The sequence below is a fragment of the Crocuta crocuta genome, unplaced genomic scaffold (assembly GCF_008692635.1).
Source record: "Crocuta crocuta isolate KB4526 unplaced genomic scaffold, BGI_CrCroc_1.0 scaffold914, whole genome shotgun sequence".
Taxonomy (NCBI): Eukaryota; Metazoa; Chordata; class Mammalia; order Carnivora; family Hyaenidae; genus Crocuta; species Crocuta crocuta.
This window is the reverse complement of record NW_027532448.1, coordinates 515,035-536,264: the sequence shown is the minus strand read 5'-3', so window position 1 is coordinate 536,264 and position 21,230 is coordinate 515,035. Positions and strand designations below refer to the sequence as shown.

Here is a 21,230-nt window from a genome sequence, read left to right as displayed (position 1 = left end):
AACTGTTTAAGCTCAGGAATATATACCTGTATATAATTTTAGCCTCTGTAAGTTGCGTTTTATAGAACCCTACACTTTGGCATTTGCCATTGATCAACATTGAAGATGTTATGAAGAACAGTCCTCCAAAACTGGTTATTGTATTAACTGTCAGTGTGTCATCAAAGACAAGAAGTTCAGCCTGGGATACTCTTTATGAGACTTAATGAGAAAATACTTGTACTTATGAGAGACTGGTTTTTTTTTTTTTTTAAGTTTATTTATTTTGAAAGAGAGTGCAAGTGTGGGAGGGGCAGAAAGAGAGGGGGAGAGAGAATCCCAAGCAGGGTTCTCACTGCCAGCACAGAGCCCAGTGTGGGGCTCAAACCCACAAAACCATGAGATCATGACCTGGGCCGAAACCAAGAGTCGGATGCTTAAACAACTGAGCCACTGAGGCACCCCAAAACTGATTTGTTTTTATCTTATGGAAGTTGACTTCTGACTAATGATGTCCATCCCTTTGCATTGGTTATTTGGAAACTCAGAACCAGTTTTAGGGCCCACCCCTCAAAGAGTATTTGGTAATTTTGGAGTACATAGTTTCAGTAGTAATTAGTCCTCATCTTTTTCTCCTTGATGTTGGTTTTCCTGCCTTTATCAGAATGTGTCTTTCATTGTTGCCACACATTTTTTCTGGATTGAAGAGAGATTTAAATAACAGAAGTTAAAACAGAGATACGATGGGAAGGCATGAATAACAATATCGAATAGTTGTTATATACAATTAGTGCTGAATTCTGCTTTATAACATCAGAGGACATCATTTTAAGACTGTGTATGATATATGCCAAAATGTTGCATGTCTTATTATAAGAATGTTGAATGACAAGATCATAATAACATTTCAGGCACCAGTACATTTTGCAGGAGGAGGCTATTTTGTACACTGGGAGATTTTGATTTTTGTTTTTAGATAAGCTGATGGAGAAATTATTGAGATTACTGATATTACCTTGTACAATTAATAACGATCTTACGTTGTTACTCAGGGCCTGCTTAGAATTAGCAAGCATGGATTTGTTCCATTTCTTCCTGATACAGGTGTTATGTTTAGGAGCATGCCCTGCTACTGTTTCCTTTCTGCCCTTGTCCTTATTACCCTTCCTTGGAGGCTTCTTTCCTCCCTATACCACACTGTTCAAAGCTTCACTTGGACCTACTTGTTTTATACGACTTGCCCAGAGTATTCACCCACCTGTTCTTCCCTCCTGTGAGCTCCTGCAATGTCTGTTGGTGTGTTCCATACCTTTTGCACTGAACACATTCATATTATTGACAATCGTTTCATGGATTAGTCTAGAAGCCTCCAAGGTACTTATGAGTTTGGGGAAGTCCAAGTAGGTTTTTTTTTTTTTTTTTTTTTTTTAATAAGAGAACAGACTTTTTTTGGTCTATTTTATTTTTCAGAGAGAGATAGTCTAAGTTGGGGAGGGGCAGAGATGGGGGGAGGGGTTGGAGGAACCAAAGCAGGCTCTGTGCTGACAGTAGTGAGCCCAGTGCAGGCCTTGAACTCAGGAACCATGAGCCAAAGTCAGACACCTAACCAACTGAGACACCCAGGTGCCCCCCAACCAGGTCTTAGCCATGTACTTAGCATGATACGGTGCAAAACATAATGCCCTAAACACTTCCTGGTGTTCGCCTAATTCTCGATACTCACTTAGGTTTTCTTTCCCATTCTCAGGTCCTTTTTGTGCCAGATGCCAACTTCTCTTCCAGTACCTTACGATTATCATCATCCAGTCCTGGTGCTACTGTGTCTCCCTCATCATCAGATGCAGAATATGATAAACTGCCTGTATGTATGTCATTCATGAACTGACATTCATATTTATCAAATCTGTTTTTTGAGTCGTAGAATTTTACATGTTCTTTTTCACAGTTTTTCATCTGAAATTCCCCCAAAGTGGGTGGGGTTAAGGATTTGTGTTAGTTGAGAGAATGCATCCTATCAAAAAGAAACCTATTTCATATTTAAGGTTTCAGAGGCAAAAATACACACCTTGTATATGTAAAAGTATGCAGTTAAACTCTGAATGAGATGAATAGTTGATTTGTACTACCTTTACTCATTTTTCTAGAGAAATCAAACCGTGAGTCAATTATTTCATTTAGGTTATTTTCTAAATACATTTTGATGAGCCATTTTTATGGGTTCATACACACACCTTTGCTGTTGTTGTTTAAATCTTAGTTTGATTTGGATACTTACTCTATTTGTGATAAGTTTTGAAGGAAGAGGGGTATTTGCCTCTTTTTCATGTTCAAGGTAAATAGAAATGGGTTCCTTATAGGGAACTTATGTGGCCTGATTTTTAGAAATAATCTGTCTTAAAAAATGTTTCCATTTGATTTTGGGATTTTTGCTTTTTTGAAGGATGCTGACTTAGCAAGAAAGGCCTTAAAACCCATTGAAAGAGTCTTATCATCCACTTCTGAAGAAGATGAGCCAGGCGTGGTAAAATTTCTAAAAATGAATTGTCGATACTTCACTGATGGAAAGGTATATGGGAATGGCAATGTAATTTGTTTCCTTTTCTTGGACTCCATGGAAAACTAAATTAGGTTCCAAATTACTGAAGACCAGAGACATTAAAATATTTTTCCCAGAGTTTCAGCTTAAGATTTCGTAATTGTCCATTTGTTTTCCTCTGTTGGATTACTGGCATTCATTGTATATATTTGGGGAAATATGATTCTTTGTGACCTTGGATTTATCATCTGATCTTTCAGTTCTTGGCCTAGAAATTGCTAGGGAGACAATATAGTATATGCTTAACAGCAAAGGTTGGAGTTAGTGAATTTAAAATCCAACTCTGCTGAGACACCTAGATGGCTCAGCTGGTTAAGTGTCGACTTCACCTCAGGTCATGATCTCACCATTTGTCAGTTTGAGCCCCATGTCAGGCTCTGTGCTGACAGCTTAGAGCCTGGAGCCTCCTTCAGATTCTGTGTCTCCCTCTCTCTCTGCCCCTCCCCTGCTTGGGCTTTGTCTGTCTGTCTGTCTGTCTCTCTGTCTCTCTAAAGATAAATAAACATTAAAAAAATTAAAAAATAAAATCCAACTTTGCCACCTGCTAGCTCTGAGACTATAGGCAGGGTATTTAAGTTGCCAAAGCTTCCATTTTCCTTATCTATAAAATAGGAACTGTAATAAAATTGAATCTGTAAGGGGTGGTAATTAACAGGGATCATTGATGTAAAGACCTTAGTACCTAACTTGGGAAATGTTACATTCTCAACCCATTTGCTGCTGGAGATGCTGGTGTTAAAAATAATGTCTGCTATGTTGTGTGTTTAAATTTTTTGTTGTTGGTGTGATTTACAAAGAATGAATCCAACTTTTAGTGGGCCTCTGAAGAAGGGGTTATGTTGATATAAAGTGAATTCCTATGTGCAGAGTGGAGACTTCACATCAGGTTCCAGATGGTAGGAAAATATACTATTAATATGCATTTTTAACTTGCAACCAAGAATAAGTAATGCTGGAAATGCAAAACTTTTCACAAAGATGATCAGTTAACTCATGAAGAAGACCAACATAATCACCTATTAGGAGTCCTCTGTGTCCTCTCTCTGGTAGATAATATCCCCATTGCCATCTATAAAATAGGAAACTGACCAAGCTACAGGCAAAAGTCCCACCAAATTACTGTTTGCTCACTATTAGCCTCTGTAATTTAGCTATATTCATTTCTGGCTGCAAAAATTTCACATTCCTATTTGTGTCAAATTTTGCTGACACAAATAGAATGTGACCTGTGTAAACATTTTATAGAAAATTATTAGGACTTTAATTTGGCACTATGGCTCTGAGACAGATGCCGTGTACCATGTACCATACCATGTAGTGGTTGGTCACATGGTGAATATGTGCCGAGTGAATCGCAAAACACCCAGTTCTCAATTGGGAAAGCACTTGGGACAGCCCCTCCCACTTTTTTTAATTTAATTTTTTTTTAATATTTTTATTTATTTCTAGAAGTGAGAAAGACAGCATGAGCAGGGGAGGGTCAGAGAGAGAGGGAGATACAAACTCTGAAATAGGCTCCAGGCTCTGAGCTGGCAGTCAGCACAGAGCCCGACGCGGGGCTTGAACCCACGAACCACGAGATCATGACCTAAGCGAAAGTCGGACGCTTAACCGACTAAGCCACCCAGGCACCCCCAGCCCCTCCCATTTTACAGGGGGCTGGGGAGTGTGAGGCATAGATGTGCGACCCAAGATCCCACCACAATTCTATGGCAGCAGCTATGCTAGAACCAGCCTCGGTTGACTGCTATAGTGAGGCAGCTCTGTTTTCTCTGTCTCACCACACAGTACCCAACGTATTTCGTTAGCCTGTTGTTCTCTCCCTCTTACAGTGGTGGCTCAGTTGGTTGGACATCCAACTTTGGCTCAGGTCATGATCTCACAGCTCGTGAGTTCAAGGCCTGCGTCAGGCTCTGTGCTGATGGCTCAGAGCCTGGAGCCTGCTTCGGATTCTGTGTCTACCTCTCTCTCTGCCCCAACCCCACTTTTACGCTCTCGCTCTCTCTTTCACTCTCACTCTCTCTCAAAAATAAATATTTTTTAAAAACTAAAAAAACGATAAAAGAAAGGGGGTGTGATTGTCATGTGGGATACCATCGTACACCAGTCAAAGGAATGGCAACATGAGTTCATTATAGCTGCTGTGGTTGCATTTCTGCCCATGGTGATTCTGTCTTGTCCCTTCTCCTGTAGGGTGTGGTCGGAGGCGTCATGATTGTGACTCCAAACAACATCATGTTTGACCCTCACAAGTCTGATCCCCTGGTCATTGAAAATGGTTGTGAGGAGTATGGCCTCATTTGTCCCATGGAAGAGGTGGTTTCCATTGCCCTCTACAATGACATTTCCCACATGAAGATCAAAGATGCCTTGCCATCGTAAGAGATATTTCTTTGTTTATTGAAAACAGAATTCTGGTGTTTTGAGAATCAAATGCAGTTAAAAAGTGAGGGCATTGGCAGAAGTGAGAGACTGTAGAGAGGTGAATTTGAAGGTGGAAGATTTGTACAGTAACTTTTTTAAAAAATAGAGAAATGATAGAAATGGAGATAAAGGGAAAAGTTGCACATATAAAAATGAAAATAGAAAAGCAAAAAAAGCCAGCACATAAAAATGGCATTTCTTGACTTATTTTTCTGAAAGGCAGTGCATGTTCTTAATGAGTTAATGAAGAAATAAAGTTTCTCTGAAAGAATTTTAGTCTGGTTCCCGGTGAGAACTGGTGTTTTTCAAGCTGAATTTTGTTCTCATTCAAATTCTAGGGTGAGCAGTCTTCCTAACTCAGGTGTTCCCTTCATCCTGCAGAGAGAGCTCTCAGTGGACAGTGTGGAGGCCACTGACCTAGAGCCAGACCACCCTAAGTGGTGTGAAGAGGGGGTTACACTGGTGTGGTTGTCTCTGAACGATAGACGCATATTACCTTGGTCTTGATTTTTTTTGCCTTATAAAACTGAGGGTTGGTTGGTTGGTTGGTTGGTTTTTTGTAAAAGAGAAAGAGAAAAGGAAGCTTCCCATGAAGAAAGAGAAAGAGCGTTAAGAAAGCTCAGGGTATCAATTCATTTAAGGGATAATACGACTCCTACTGTCACTTTGTCAATGTGTCTGTTTCTCTATATCTCCTGCTACTAAAATTCTTCAGAACCCCTCCATGATCAGAAGGCAGAGGGAAAGCAGTGGGTCCTAATTGTGCAGAGGGAAACTAGCCCTTGGGACTTAGGAAAAGACAGGCAGATAATTAGATAACTAACCCCCACAGCGTCCTTAGGGTGTTACACCATTAGGTCTCCCTGGACCCTCAGAGTCCTTAGTGACAGACCCACTTGGCCCTTACTCAGCTCCAAGCCACTGAAGCTAGCACAGGGCACAGGCACTGAGGTAGTTTCTGAATTCTGCCAGAAGTATCCAAGTGAGAAGGGTAGGAGGCAGTGTTGCAGGCCAGGCTGTTCTGCGTGATGCATTAAGTGTGGAGCCACACTGCCTGGGTTTTCCTGGCTCTGCCACTTACAGCCCCATTACCTGCATGAGTTACTCAGTTCCAAGCCTCAGTTTTGTCATCTGTTAAAAGGAATGAATAGTATTCTTCAGCTTCTAGGTCTGTTTTAAGAACTCAGTGTATTGGTAACTCTCAAACTCTTAGAAACAGCCTGATACCTTGTAAGTATAACTGTTATGTGAACCTTTAATTCATATCTGAAACTCTGTTCATTGTTCTGGGGAATCTTGTTGTCCATGCAGTTGAGGCTTATAATTCACCTTAGTGCTTGCCTCTTGTGTGGTGAGGATGTGAGGAGGAGTGGGTCATGGCCTCTGCCCTTGAGGAGCGTATAGTCTACTGGGTACAAAAGACAGATGGAGAGATGTGGTGACGAAATGACACCATATATATAGAACTGCACATGGCATTCCGTGGAAACCCTCATGAGGGAGTGTCCAGCTGCCTTGGGATCTTAGATGGAGGCAGATAGGAGGACATGAGGGGCTAGTTTTAGAAATAAGGAAGGAACATTAGGTTCTCCGACAAGAATAAATAAAGAGTAAGTTTAGAAGTGGATGGCCAGGCAAATGGGGCATTTCTTGCCCAGTGGTGGTTTCTGATGGGATAATACTATTGTACATCTTCAGCCTAGGATGCTAAGGATTCTTTTTAATACTAGAAAAGGAAGGTGTGTCTTTACAAAAAGATTTCTCTCATTGTGAGATCTGAGATAGAGGGTTAATGCTGTAGCTGGAGGGAGAGAGAGGAGTTAAGAATTGCCTCCTACTATGTTCAGTTTATTTCAGAATTGTGCACTGATTCCCACCTTGGATGCAAGTATGTGAAGACTTTTCAGTCGGGTGAACTATATGTGCACCAGTGGGCAAAACAGAATGTGTGAGTGAAATCAGTGGCATATAAAATTAGTATTGACTTTAGAATTCCATCAATTGTTTAAAAGTTAGAAATAGCTTAAAATTTCATTATTACTAAAACTTGTATGATAAAACAAGAAGTATAAATTCTCTAATTGCAGTGTGCAAATATTTTTTAAAAGTGTGTATGTGTGTGTGAGAGAGAGAGTGAGTGAGATCTCCCCATCCTCTCTTTCAGGCTTTGTACTTTTTGTGTAGGATATGTTGTAACTCTAGCTGCCACAGAGAATCGGAAGGAAACAACTGAAGGGATTATTGATCTGCCTTAGGTGTCTGGCTGAGTCTGGAAAACATTAACAGTAGAGACGGTTGACACCACTGTGTACTTTGCCCCAGCAGTGCTTGGCAGGTGCAGTGCCAAAAAAACAAGTTAATCCCCACCTGGATCAGGTAGATGAACAAGAAGGGAGAGGTGGATAAGGTAAAATAGGAGGCTGAACAGAGTGCAGTCACATCTACTCGTGGGGGTCAAGGTAGATAAGGAAGAGATGAGAAGGGGTCTTAAATGTTCATGGAAGAAAGTTTTGCCTATTAACCAAGTATGTGAAGAGCTGAGTTTCTCTGTTGCAAAACTTCTTATAACCTCTAATATGCCAAGTTAAACTTGAGATCCTAAAATGGAAATTATGACACGTTACACTACTTATTTGACTCGAGGAGTAAAGCATCCTTAACATCTCCTGAGATGCTAGTGTGGGGCAGAATGTTTTTGTGCACACGGGTTCTTGCAGAACGATGACATGGTCAAAATTGTCCTTTAGCATGTGGCATTTAGGGACTCATAAATGCTCATTGAATTGAAAGGAATTATGAATTAGAGACCTTTTCTAAAGCATTTGTGAGAGCCTGACAATTATGGAGGCTTTTATTTTGTATTGGAAAAAGCATTGATGTTCCATGCTTGTGGTTTATAAAATAACTTTGGGGGATAGCCTTATAATTTGAGAACTTCCTGGTACTCTGTTGGTTTATGGCCATAATTATTTCAAGGCCAGAATAATAGATGAAGTATTGATGAATCACCAGAATCTACCCCCAAAACCCAGAGTACACTGTATATGCCGTATGTTAGCCAATTTCACAATAAATTTAAAAAAATAGATACAGTATTACCTGAATATGATCTAGCCTTTTAGAAATTATTTCTGAAATCTAATAATGTTATTTTTAAGAAGGGTTTATATATGTGTTTGTTAATTAATACTAAGTAATTACCCAGTATTAATACTAAGGTAAGTGAAAATACAGATTACTCAAATTCTTTCCATTCATAGTTTAAAAATTATATTTCTTGACCATTTATTTTAAACTTTGGAGAACATATTTAATCAGTATTTTTGTATCATTCAAATCTGGGTAGAAAAGCATCTGCTGTTAAGGGACAGTATGTTTCAGATGATAAATCAGTGTCCATTGTCATAAAGTAAAATAATATGTTTATGAGTAAGGAAATTAAGAATTTTAAACTTTGTATTATAAGTAAGAGCTTATTTGATTTACTTTTCTATAAATTTTTAAAGTGTAAAATGGAGCAGGTGCTATAAGCTTCTTGCATCTCCCTCAGGAATAGAAGGATGTCTGTTATTAGAAACATCAGATCCTTTGTCATGAAACTCAGATTTAGGGTTTGGGACTGGTAATTCGTACAACAGTTAAATGAGTAGCTACTCAGTCAGTGAACCATTAAGAATTGATGTAGTTGGTTTAAATACTATTGTATAAAAAGGAAAAGCTTTGAATGTTTAAGGAGGGTAAGTCATAGTATTAAAACATTTCCTTTCCTTTGCCCTGTCCGTCATAAATATAAGAAACATTATTTCATCATTAAAAATCTGGTGGGTGACATTTCCATGTTCATAAATGACCTCAAAAATCATTCATGTCCTTCTAGTAGGATGTGTGACTCTCATGGTTCTTTGTTTTACCCCTTCTTCTAGTTTATTTATGTTTCATTTTGAAGTCAGTTTCTTGATTTCATTTCCGTATTCTGAATCATTTACATGTAAATTTAAGTTGTGGTATATTTATGTTTTAGTTTTTGGTTGAGTTTTGTTTTACTTTTTGCCTTTCCTCCATTTTGTTTTTGGTTTTGTTTTTAACATTCCATGTGCACCCACCATTTTTCCCCGACAGTGACCTACCTCAGGATCTTTGTCCTCTGTACAGGCCTGGAGAATGGGAAGACCTGGCTTCAGAAAAAGATATCAACCCATTCAGTAAGTTTAAATCTCTCAACAAGGAAAAACGGCAGCAGAATGGAGAGAGAACCATTACATCAGATTCAAAATCAACAGGACCTTTGGAGAAGTCAACAGAATACACACACATGAAACCCTCAGATAGCTCTGTGTCAGGAAAACTAAAGACATTAGAATCTTCCACAGAGGCAACCAGTGGATCTACCACAGTGACTAGGGTCAGCAAGGAGCCTTCTGACACTCCTGCTCCATTTGAATCTATAGCCAAAGAAAATTCCTTTTTAGGGGAAGATGATGACTTTGTTGACTTGGAAGAACTTTCTTCTCAAACTGACAGTGGAATGGACAAAAGAGACACCTCAAAGGAGTGCCTTTCCCTTGATCCAGAAGAGCTAAGGAAGGCTAAGTCACAAATAATCAGTTCTACTACAAAAATGCAGGTGCAGTCAGCCTTGAGCTTTTCCGGAACAGACGGTGATGCTGAGCTGAAAGGGGCCCTAGATTTAGAAACCTGTGAGAAGCAAGATGTAATCCCAGAGGTGGACAAGCAGTCTGGTTCCCCAGAAAGCCGGGTAGAAAACACACTGAACATACATGAAGATCTAGATAAAGTTAAACTCATTGAATATTACCTTAATAAGAACAAAGAAGGGTCACAGTTATCTGAAAACTTGCAGAAGGCAGAATTAAGTGATGGCAAAAGTAGTGAGCCAGTGGGAATAGATATCACCCTTAGCAGTTCTCTTCCCCAGGTAGGTGGTCCTCCAACTGAGGGCAGTAAGGAGCCAGACAAAACTTGGGGGAAAGAGAGAGTGTCCCTCCCACTGCAACTGGCCTCTTCCACAGAAGAAAATATGAATAAAGACTCTCTAGACATCTCTTCAGAATCGACTCTGGACAACAGCTGCCAAGGCGCACAAATGGATAATAAGTCCGAAATTCAGTTGTGGCTGTTAAAGAGAATTCAGGTACCCATTGAAGGTAAGCCATTTTCCTTTAGTATCTTTATATTTTGCTGTAGAGTTGGCTTTCTGAAACTTGCAAATATAAGGAAAATTAGAACAATGATTTGAGAACTTTTTCTCAATAGAGCTTACCTGTACTGATATATTAATTGAGAACAAACTTGGCACTGTATAGTATCTATTTTGGACCTTGAACTATGACCTAGATTTCTAGTTCAAAAGTAGTTTGCTTAAAAAAAAAATTCAAGTAACTTTCCTTTTTACCTTGAATTTCCAAATCTAAAGAGGTTTGAAATGTTTTTTTTGGAACTTTTTTAAATTTTATTTATTTATTGGGGGGAGAGGGGCAGAGAGAGAGAGAGAATCCCAAGCAGGTTCCACACTGTCAGTGGAGCGCCCGATGTAGGACTCAAACTCTCAAACTGCGAGATCATGACCTGAGCCAAAATCAAGAGTTGGACGCTTAACTGACTGAGCTACCCAGGTGCCCCAGGGGTTTGAAGTATTTTTGAAGATCTTTCAGTTCTGAACTAAATTTCCTTCTGGTGTAATTGGGTCCTCAGTACCCTTCATTGCTATATATTCTTGTGAATTTCACATTGTGTTGGTTTTTATCCTTATTCCCCGTATGTAGCATCTTATGTGATATAGACCAACCTGAAACATCCAAACCTTTTTCCTTTTGTGCTAAAAAAAGGTCTGAAAAATGTGATTAGTTCTAATTTAATGTTTTGGGGTTTTTTTTTTTTGCCATGTGTTTTGATTTTCTGTCACTAAGGGGATTGGGCACTCTTCTTTGTAAGTTGAAGGGTTTGACTTTCACTAATATTGTCAGTATTGAGGAAGATATTTCTCATGTGTGATTCAGATATACTTCCTTCAAAAGAAGAGAAAAGCAAGACCCCACCCATGTTTCTGTGCATTAAAGTAGGAAAACCAATGAGAAAATCCTTTGCCACTCATACTGCAGCCATGGTCCAGCAGTACGGCAGACGAAGAAAGCAGCCAGAGTACTGGTTTGCTGTTCCTCGGGAGAGGTAAGCATGGGCTCACATGGAAAATGTTGGTCTGTTAGATTCTAGTTGCATCTTGATTTTTTTTTAAAGATCTTAGAATAGTTAACCTCATTCTTGAGTAAGAGACTTCTCCTAATTGTATATGTTAGAATTTCTAGAAGGATATTTTTTGAGTAGTTTTCTGCTAAGGAGTGGTTTCAATTCAGCGAATTTGAGGTCATCATAAGTACTGTGGGCTGAAACACTTTTATAACTTTCTACCCAGTTGAATTTTAAATGAAGGGAGACTTAGATCTTCTCAAGGGCTGTTAATTGGAAGTGCAATTCTATTAAGAATACAAGGGTACCATAGAGCAGATCTAAACCTAAGGACAGTAGAGAGGCATGGTTGTAGTTCTTAAAGTGCTTTTATTCTAGGGAACTAAAGCTTGCTCTGGCCTTCAGGAGGGAGTGTCTGTGACAGTGCAGCATGAGAAGTGTGACGTGACATCACCTGGGTGGGTTCAGGGGACTGACTGTACATCTCTAGAGAGATTTGTATTTTTAATTGCCAAAGGAGACATTTTATCGGTTATGTGACAGTCTCGTCTAGCAGAAATAGTGACACTGAAATTTTTTAGCAGTCCATTATTAAGGACATCTTTATAATCAAAATAATTAGGAGATACTATCTTTGGAAAAATTAAGTGTTTTCCTTTTGTATATGTGGTAGAATAAAAATGTCTTTACAAAGGCCTTCCAGTCAGTTATTTAAAACTGTAAAACTCACACATTTTTCCTTTGCCCACCCAGTTATTGACAGTATCACCTGCGCAGACCGCTTGGCTAACACACCTGCCTTAAGCTTCCTTAAGCATGAATTGTTAATAAAGCAAAATTAAATTCCAAACAAGGGCATACCTTCTGGTTGATTAGTATCCAGAATAATTCTCATCAAGGGAGTTGCCCTGTTTTAATAAATTATAGTTTAACATGAAAAATAGTTAATAGGATTTTAATTAATGAATTTGCCAATATCTGTTCCTTGTCTTAGGCACAAACCCATGTTAACACAGACATTCAACATAGTTTTTGTGTTTATGTTATACTTTTCTACCTGTGCTTGTAACCCCTATGGTGTTTCATTGAAACTTGCAGGATATTAGGGAGATAGAAAAGAAAATATTCATCTTTTATTATTTAAAAATGTTTTGGGGTACCTGGGTGGTTCAGTTGGTTAAGCGTCCTACTTGGACTCAGGTCATGATCTCATGGTTCATGGGTTCGAGACCCGCATTGGGCTCTGTGCTGACATCTTAGAGCCTGAAGCCTGCTTCAGATTCTGTGTCTCCCTCTCTCTGCTGCTCTCCCAGTATGCTCTGTCTTTCTCTCTCTCTCTCTCAAAAATGAACAAACATTAAAAACATTATTTAAAAAATGTTTCAACAGAAGCAATGTAAATTTCTGAAGCTCTATTAAAATTCAAATTCTAAAATCAAATTTCACACTTGACTATACCTTAGCGATTTAGGCCAACTCCTGATTGTATAGATGAGGAAAGCAAGGCACTGAAACTTTCAGCCACATTGTCAGTAATGTGAACCTTCAGGGTCTCCCAGAAAAATTGCATGTTATATATGTCACTTTTTCTTTGAAAATGTATTGTTTCTAATATAACGAAATTGGGGGGGGGTTCCTATTTAATCTTTAATGAAACTGCACCAAGGACTCTTGTAGTATAGCAAGCCCACACATGTAAATCTTATATTACAATCCTTTTTTTAATCCTGAAGAAATCTGTAATGCTGAAATACTTTGACCTCTTGTACGTGGGTTTTGTGGGCTTTTTAGAGTAGGTCACTTGTGAAATTCCATTATGTTGTATTTTATAGTGTCTGTGACTTATTTGTCTTTGGCTAACCTGATGTAATTAATATTCCTTCTTGAACTAATTCTGCATTAACCAAACATTTTCTGGGAGGCATTATATCTCACTGTGTTAATGGTGGATTTCTTTGTATAGATGTTATGAAATTTTTGTCTTAATTGTTCTTTTATGTGTTTCCCTTTCTACCTACACTATAGGAAGCCACATTTTTGTTTAAGTATAGGAAAGACGGAGTGGTTTTATAGTTAATTCCCACCTAGACCTCCAAGTACACATAAGAAAAAAGAAAGTCATGTTTGTTTCCAACTTGTGAAAATCTTTCAGGCTTCAGGATCATCAAAGTCCTTACAGAGCTAAGACGTGGCATGCAGTGCGCCCTTCTCTCTGATGTTAACTTCTGGATTCCCTCGTTATATGAAGCTGGGCATTTCTACACGCTTTTCTATTTAATAGACTCTTCCATGCATTGGAGTTTCAACAGCTTTTCTCATTGGAGGTCTCTTTGCCTCTTCCAGCATTTGAAGCTCCTTGTCACAGGAGGTTAATAATTTTGATATTGATGTAGCTTCATAAATGTTTCACTCCTCCTCTTTATTGTTCCTAATATTTCAAAAATATGTTCGTTTTCTCCCCTCTTGTTATTATTACTAGGAAATTAACTCTACCAAAATGTTTCTGTCTTTGTTTACAATGTGCTCTGTGGCTTCCATCATGCCATCACGAACTGAATAGTCTACCAAGTAAGAAGGTCTACCAAGTAAGAAGATGGCCAGGAGAAGAGAGGATGGGAAGTTACATATAGTCTGTATTTATCCTCTTTGGTTGGGGTGGTTTTTACCCCCTGGAATCCTTGTTATTAAATTTTAGATACCAGACTACCTAAATATGTAATAATAATTTTATTTAACTTGGTAGAAGTTGTCAGAAGATCTAAGACCCCTGGGGACCCAGGAAAGCTGGTCGTTTCTTCTTGCACTCCTGTGGGCTGCTACTTAGCAGCATCTGAGGCCTCTACCCATGTGATGCCAGTAGTACTTCCCCAGCTGTGACAACCAAAATTGTCTCCCAACATTGCCTGAGGGAAGAAATTGTCCAAAGGACAAAATAACATCACACTGAGAACCACTGGCCAAGTGTTAGACTATCAGACCAGGCCTACAAGTGGTAATGAACCATAATAGTCAAATAATTTAGGGATTTGATTACTTAAAACTTGATTATATTCCATTGTAGTCACAGTAATTTAGTCATCTGCATGTACTTTGTTTACTTTACTCAACCTTAATTCTTTTTTGCAGAGAATTTCATTAAATTTTTTTAACTTTGTTATTAATCTATGGTTTCATGTCTATAAAAAACAACACAATTGTTCCTGCAGAGATTATTTATCTGGAGGAAAACCCTAAATTGATAGAATACTACAAATAGTAAGGTTTATGATATTGACAAACATTTATTTTTTTTTTTTTGCCCCTGTACTTTGCACAAGCCTGTACTAGAAGGTATCTGTAAATGTGAGAAGACAGTCTAATGCTCTGCCCTGGGAGACACCTGGCGTTGAGCTGCCCTGCTCTGGCCAGTGGGGTAATCGTGCAGTGATGAATGAGAATCCCTAGAGTAGTGTGCCTGACCATGAGATACTTTATCCATTTGAAACATAGTTTCTTAGTTTGGAATATGGGTCATTGTGAGCATTAGGTAATTAGGTCATGTTTGAACAAACACTAAGTGCACAGGACCTTGCAGGGGTTGGTCTGGTTCTAGGTAAATAAGACTGCGACTCTAACTTGAGAAGCTTGTGAAAAGCTCTTGAAACAGTTCCTACAATTTTTACAGACTTGATATGATTGTATTCCGTAGATTTGGATACTGTTCTATGTAGAAAATACAATGGTCTTTTTTTCTAATACTAAGAGATCATTTCCTTTTTTAGAAAGAACCAATAATTCCTGTTAAGACTGATACTTCTTTTTTCTTTCTAATTACTTACGGTCTCAATCTCTGAAGTGTTTTTATAATAATTGATTTCATATAATCCAACTTTTAAAATTGGATGGAAATGGAATCAAACAGCAGGAATTGGGTAGAATTTGCCAAGTCATGCATAAATGTTAAATCCAAGCTGAATTAATTAGTTAGTGTGGTTCGAGTAATAAGTAAGCTAATAAGAGAGGAAATTTTTTTAAGAAAAAATTTAAACCTGAAAGTAATTGTGCTAAGGTAATTTTAGCAACACTTCAACATACAGATAAGTCGAGGGAAGCATCTATTTTGCAGTCTGCCTTTTTCCCACGTAATATGTACACTTTCCATGTGAAATACTATATTATATAAAAAATACAGTTAGCACCCCCTTGTTTCATCCCCCTAATGATTTAATCATGCTCCTGCTTTGGATATTAGGTCGTTCCACTTTTTTTTGCCATTATAAGCAGTGCTACATGAAACATCTTTATAAGATCCTTCAGGTGGTCTTACCAAGCCAAAGGACATGTTTAAGGCACATAAGAGTGTATGACAATTTATACACCCCCAGCATGAGAGTACCCTTTCCCCCACATGATGAGGAAGCTGAGTCATTCTTTATTTTTGTGTTTGGTAAGGAAGAAGATGCAGCTTCATAACTGTTTTAACATTGAGTGGGTGCTTGTTAATTTGACATATGTTTGATATAAAGTAAGGTCAGTAGTGACCTGAGGCTTTTTATTTGCGGTGACTCCTTTAATAATAAAAGTTTACTTCTACCTTGATATACAAATACATTTTTATTAATTATTCTAAAATACCATATTCTCTGATTAGCTTCTAATTAAGATCATCAAGCACTTTGATTTATATGATAGTTGTATTTTTGTGCCTGCCCACATTTGGAATAAACTCCTCCTGTATAAGTTAAGTTGATTCTGTTTCAGAAGGCATGATACTTTCTTCTATAAAGAGTAACTGATGTTCCCAAGCCTTCATAAAAGCTGAGTTTTTTAATACTTTCAGAATTAAAATGAGTAATGCACCCGTGAGCACACTTTCACTTTTCCCCAGCTGTGAGAGAAGGCTGTGAGGGCAGCCAGCATACTCTGTCCGTGCCCTCCTGGCCTCTTTTCCAGCACAGGACTTCGGATGGTCTTTTGCATTGTTTATTTCACTTAAAACCCATGATAGTTTTGTAAGGCATGTAGTGTTATTCCTCATTTTACAGATGAGGAAAGTGGGACATATTAAAAGAAAAGCTGGTTTTTGACACCTTGCTCAAACTGGCAAATATCAGATCTGTGATTTAGACTCAAATCCATTTGATTTCAAATCCCTTTCTTATAACCAGACACTGCAGCAGACAGCTGAGACTGTATTAATTATATCCTTTATTTAGGTTGACAGATTGCTAAAATAAGGATGGGAAATGCCGCAAACATTCAAAGCCCTGTCTTGACTAGTGAGGTAATGAAAATCTGCAGCATCTCCAAATTTATTCATATCCTTGGGCCTTGCCGAAGTGCCCTCCATCTGAGGAGATGTGTCTCCGTAATTACAAGGAGAGGAAGTGACTGATATTTTTTTTAATTTATTTATTTTTGAGAGAGAGAGAGAGAGTCAGAGTGAGCAGGGGAGGGTCAGAGAAAGAGGGAGACACAGAGTCTGATGCAGGCTTCAGGCTCTGAGCTAGCTGTCAGCACAGAGCCCGACACGGGGCTCAAACCCACAAACCGTGAGATCATGACCTGAGCTGAAGTTGGATGCCCAACCTACTGAGCCACCCAGGTACCCCGGAAGTGACTGCTATTTTAAGGATGATATTCCACAGATTAATTAAATTGATATGGTCCTGTCAGAACATTGTATAGAAATAAAGAGCTTGACTAAAATGTCCTTTCTCTAATGTTAAAGAGTTTAACTTGCAGCTGGTTAAGGTGAAGGCTGCTTCTAGCGTTGGCTCTTTATTAGAATGAACTTTTATGTGCTGCAGTGGCTGTCTGGTCCCAAACAAACAAAAACCCAACAGTATTCCTTCCTTTGAAGCTAGTATCACAAGATCCAGTTACCTTATTTTACATGACTCTTACAGTGCCTTGTACCTAAACTGAGGTTCCCTGTTCTCTGCTGCAGTTCCCCTGATAATCTATTTTGTTACCTTATGGTCAAAATAATCTCAAAAGATATTTTGATCTTGTCATATTGCCACTAAAAATATCCTAAGCTTTTGGAATTAAAGTCCAAATTCCTGTGTCCTTTTTAATTTTTATTTTCTCACTTTAAGTTTATTTATTTATTTTCAGAGAGACAGAGACAGTGTGAATGGGGGAGGGGCATAGAGAGAGGGAGGCAGAGAATCCCAAGCAGACTCTGCATGAGAGAGCAGAGCCCAACTTGGTGCTTGGACCCATGAAACCATGAGAACGTGACCTGGGCCAAAACCGAGACTCAGATGCTTAACCAACTGAGCCACCCAGATGCCCTAAAATCCCCTGTTTGCTTTTTAAAGCTTTTTATAGACTGGCCTACTTTCCTGACGTTTTCTTCATTTGCCTGAATCTGTGGCTTTACTAAGATTGGTCACTTTATGGGTTTTGCCTGCTAGGCCTAGGACCTTTCTAGATTGGCATCTTTTAAAAATACTGTATTCCTGGGGCGGTTGGATGCTTTAGTCGGTTGAGCCTCCAATTCTTGATATTGGTTCACAAGATCCCAAGGTTGTGGGATCAAGCCCCATATCAAGCAAGCCTGCTTGGGATTCTCTCTCTCTCTCTCTCTCTGCCCCTCCCCATTCACTAATGCTCGCTCTCTCTAAAATAAAATTTAAAAAATTAAAATATAATATTCCTGAACTCAGGCAGTTCCCCTCTCTTCTCTGCCTGTACAAATCCTTGTTTCTCAGAACAGTACCCCCGACGATGGTCTCTCCCTAGACTGGCAGTAATAGTCTTTTCTATCTACACTTGACTGGTGAATAACCCACAGGCATGGAGGCACTGGGGGAATGAATGGAAGTTTAGCACCTTTTCCTCCTGTAGGAGCAAGCTCCTGTAAGTTTCTAAATTTAGAAATATTGAGGATTAAAGCCAGTGAAGGAATGTGTTCTGTCTCATAGAGATGAAAATATATATAGTTAACAAGGAATTGGTGGCTTAGATCAATGGGTACCAAACTTAGTTTTGTAATAAAACCATCTGGGAGCTTTTAAACATACAGAGTATCTAGTCCTTCCCTGAACATCCTGTAGCTTGGGATTTAGAATCGAATGCTAGAATCTGTTAGGCAACTTCTGTACATATTGCGATAAACAAAGGAAGATAATTGTGTTCTTATTTTACTTAAACATTCTATAGCATTGATACCTTTGACCATCATATTTATTAGACACCCTTTTCTATCATTCCTTCCCAGTCTTTCCTTCCTCTGTTTCCTCATTAAATGTTAACGCTTAAAAGACCTTCTATGTTTCTGACTATCTATATGATTACCTGCATCTAATTAACTCTGTCTTATATGACGATCATGTCCAGCTATCTTCAGTCTAGAACTTTCTACTGAGCCCCAAACACATGTATACTTGATAGTTTTCAGTATTTGGGTCATCCATGGATCAGACAAATTCAAAGCAGATCATGCCCTAAACTGGGTTTCTTATTTCCACCATTGTCCCTGTCACTTTCCCTATAACTCTTACTTTCTATTTTCTCCATCATAGTAACTGATACCACAGGCCACCCCATTCCCAAAGCCAGAATGTGGACATAATCTTGCCTCTCAGTCATCTTCCCACACTGGTCCGTGCCACAGCTAGCTTATTCTATCCACTTGATATCACTAGGATCTTTTGCTCCCTTGCTGACCCTTCTGTGGACAACTGGCGATATTTTGATAGAAGTAAATGTGAAATAGACTTATTGACTGGCTTGCTTGGCATATCCAGCTTCCCCTCCCCACCCCCAGCCACATTACCCTCCTCACCAAAATGCATGTTTTAGTTCAAATGTCTCCTCTAAGAAATATTCTTTGTCTAGTTTAGATGTACTGTACCCCCACCTCTGTCATAGCACTTAACTATATTCTTCTACAGATGTGGACTACTACGGGCTTTTGACACTGTGTCTTATAATATTGTGTCGTAGAAACAGCATAGGATCTAGTATGTAGCATACTTCTAAATGCTAATTGGATGGATGCATGAATAAATTAGCCTATAGTCTCATAGATAAAAATATTTAAGTACCTTATTCCTTAAAACTAAAATAATGCATAAACTTTATATAATATTTAGAAAAATACAAAAAAGCAAAAAGGAGGAAAAAGCTCTTAATTTGTTAACACCAAGCCAGCTGCAATTTATTTTTATTTTTGTAGACTTTGCCCTTTTTTCTATGTATGAATTAATATAATGATAGTATGTGTGTATCTATCTATATATATGTGATAATTGAGTGTGTGTACGTAAATGATACTCTATAAACTGCTTTTACTAAAATGTATCTTTCTTTGCCACTAAATATTGGATGTGCATTTAGTGAGCATGCATTACTTTTCCAATAAGAGATAAAATCATAAAAATGAAAATTGATTCTCCTATTAAACTAGATTTACAACATGGGGTGCCTGGGTGGCTCAGTCAGTTAAGTGTCCAACTTTGGCTCAGGTCATGATCTCATGGTTTGTGAGTTCGAGCCCCGTGTTGGGCTCTGTGCTGGTGTCTCAGAACCTGGAGCCTGCTTCAGATACTGTGTCTCCCTCTCTCTGTGCCTCTTCTCCACTTGTATTTTTTCCCCCTCTCTCTTAAAAATAAACATAAAAAATTTAAAAATAAAAATAAAAAAATAAACTAGATTTACAATGGAAAGATGTTCAAATCCTAAGCAAAATGCTTTCAAGAGCATTTTCCTTGGAGAAAAAAAAAAGGATGAATTAAAGGAANCCATTTTTAGTGCTGAATTTTCTGATCAAAAGTCCTCTTGCTTTTAACAGGTTCAAGGCTAAATTGAAATCTTTGATGACTGTCAATGCCAGTAAGACTATAGTGCTAAATAGTCTTACTAGAGCAGCTTAGGCCCTACTTAGCCCAAAGAGGTATATTTCAGAATACAAGCCCTGTGATTTTCAAGTATAACATGTTATTATATCATTCTATATTATTGTTGTGATGTTTTAAGATAAAAGTGTTACTATTAAAAAAAAAGGTCTCCAAAGTTATCCCTAAAGAAACGATCTTTCTCTTTTTGTATTTAACACAAGTTTAAGTTCTGGAAAACTGCTAATCAAATGTAACTTACAGGATACTTATAGTCACATCAATTTTCTTTTCTTTTAATGCTTTGAAATGTTTTGAAGTGATGTTGCTTCCTCTCGTACTTTTTCTGGTTATATTACCTTTTGCTTTTATTAACTTAAGGTTCTAGAAATTCATCATCATCTTTTAGAAGCACTATTAGGCAGCCACCCTTCAGTAATTTCAGTAACCAGCTTTGGCAAAAGCTTCAAGTTAATCAGTGACTGTATAGCCAGACCTAATTTCATGGAAATATAACTTCCTTGGTAGGAGCTCTTCGCTGGGGTGGCTGTGTTTTCTGCTGCAGGAGTGAACACCAGCACTTTGGAGTGTGGCTTGTGGCCTGTGTCCACTGCATAGTAGTTCATGCCAATGGGTGCTGCACACAGCATTTGGGAGTAAGTATGTAGAAAGTAATTATTGCAAGCCGAAAGGCCTGCAGGAGCCAGAGGGAGGAATGGTGGGAGGGAAGCCCGGGGGGGCTAGTGTTAGTCACTTGTTCTGGGGAAGAGCTGCTGCGTACCTGTGCACCTCTGTACCTCCAGCAGAATGCTGCTGTGCCATGGATTGCTTGGCCTTCGCATCTTTTGCAAAAGAAGCTGAATATGTGTGTCAAATCTCCCCAGTTTTTAAGTATTAGCCACTGTTTAAAATAAAAAGTACAGATGCTGAGTCCAAGGTATGGGCTGTCAGCCTAAGGCCTTCTGTGTTGATATTAACATAAACTTTTAATCTTTTCTTTTTCTTTTTTTTTTTTTTTTGAGAGAGAGAGGGAGAGGGTACAAGTGAGGGGCGGAGTGAGGGGGAGAGACTCCCACGAGGTGCAGAGAGACAGAGAGAGAGAAGCAGGGTTCACCCAAGGCAGGGCTCGAGCTCACCCGATGTGGGACTCAAACTCATGAACCGTGAGATCATGACGTGAGCTGAAGTCAGATGCTTAATGA

The 21,230-nt window shown here is 38.7% G+C and overlaps 1 protein-coding gene across 2 annotated transcripts in view; it reads left to right on the top strand.

Annotated features, from left to right (window-relative positions):
- The window catches only part of NCOA7 (nuclear receptor coactivator 7), an 85,576-nt gene that overhangs the window by 25,092 nt on the left and 39,254 nt on the right, over positions 1-21,230 (top strand). Inside the window, exons 4-8 of one of the 2 annotated variants that reach the window (XM_077779408.1) lie at positions 1,727-1,840; positions 2,420-2,545; positions 4,769-4,953; positions 9,152-10,164; positions 11,017-11,185. In XM_077779408.1, coding sequence (XP_077635534.1) covers positions 1,727-1,840; positions 2,420-2,545; positions 4,769-4,953; positions 9,152-10,164; positions 11,017-11,185 — 1,607 coding nt within the window. Of the gene's footprint in view, positions 1-1,726; positions 1,841-2,419; positions 2,546-4,768; positions 4,954-9,118; positions 10,165-11,016; positions 11,186-21,230 lie in introns of both variants that reach the window. The other variant, XM_077779407.1, reaches the window with a different exon arrangement.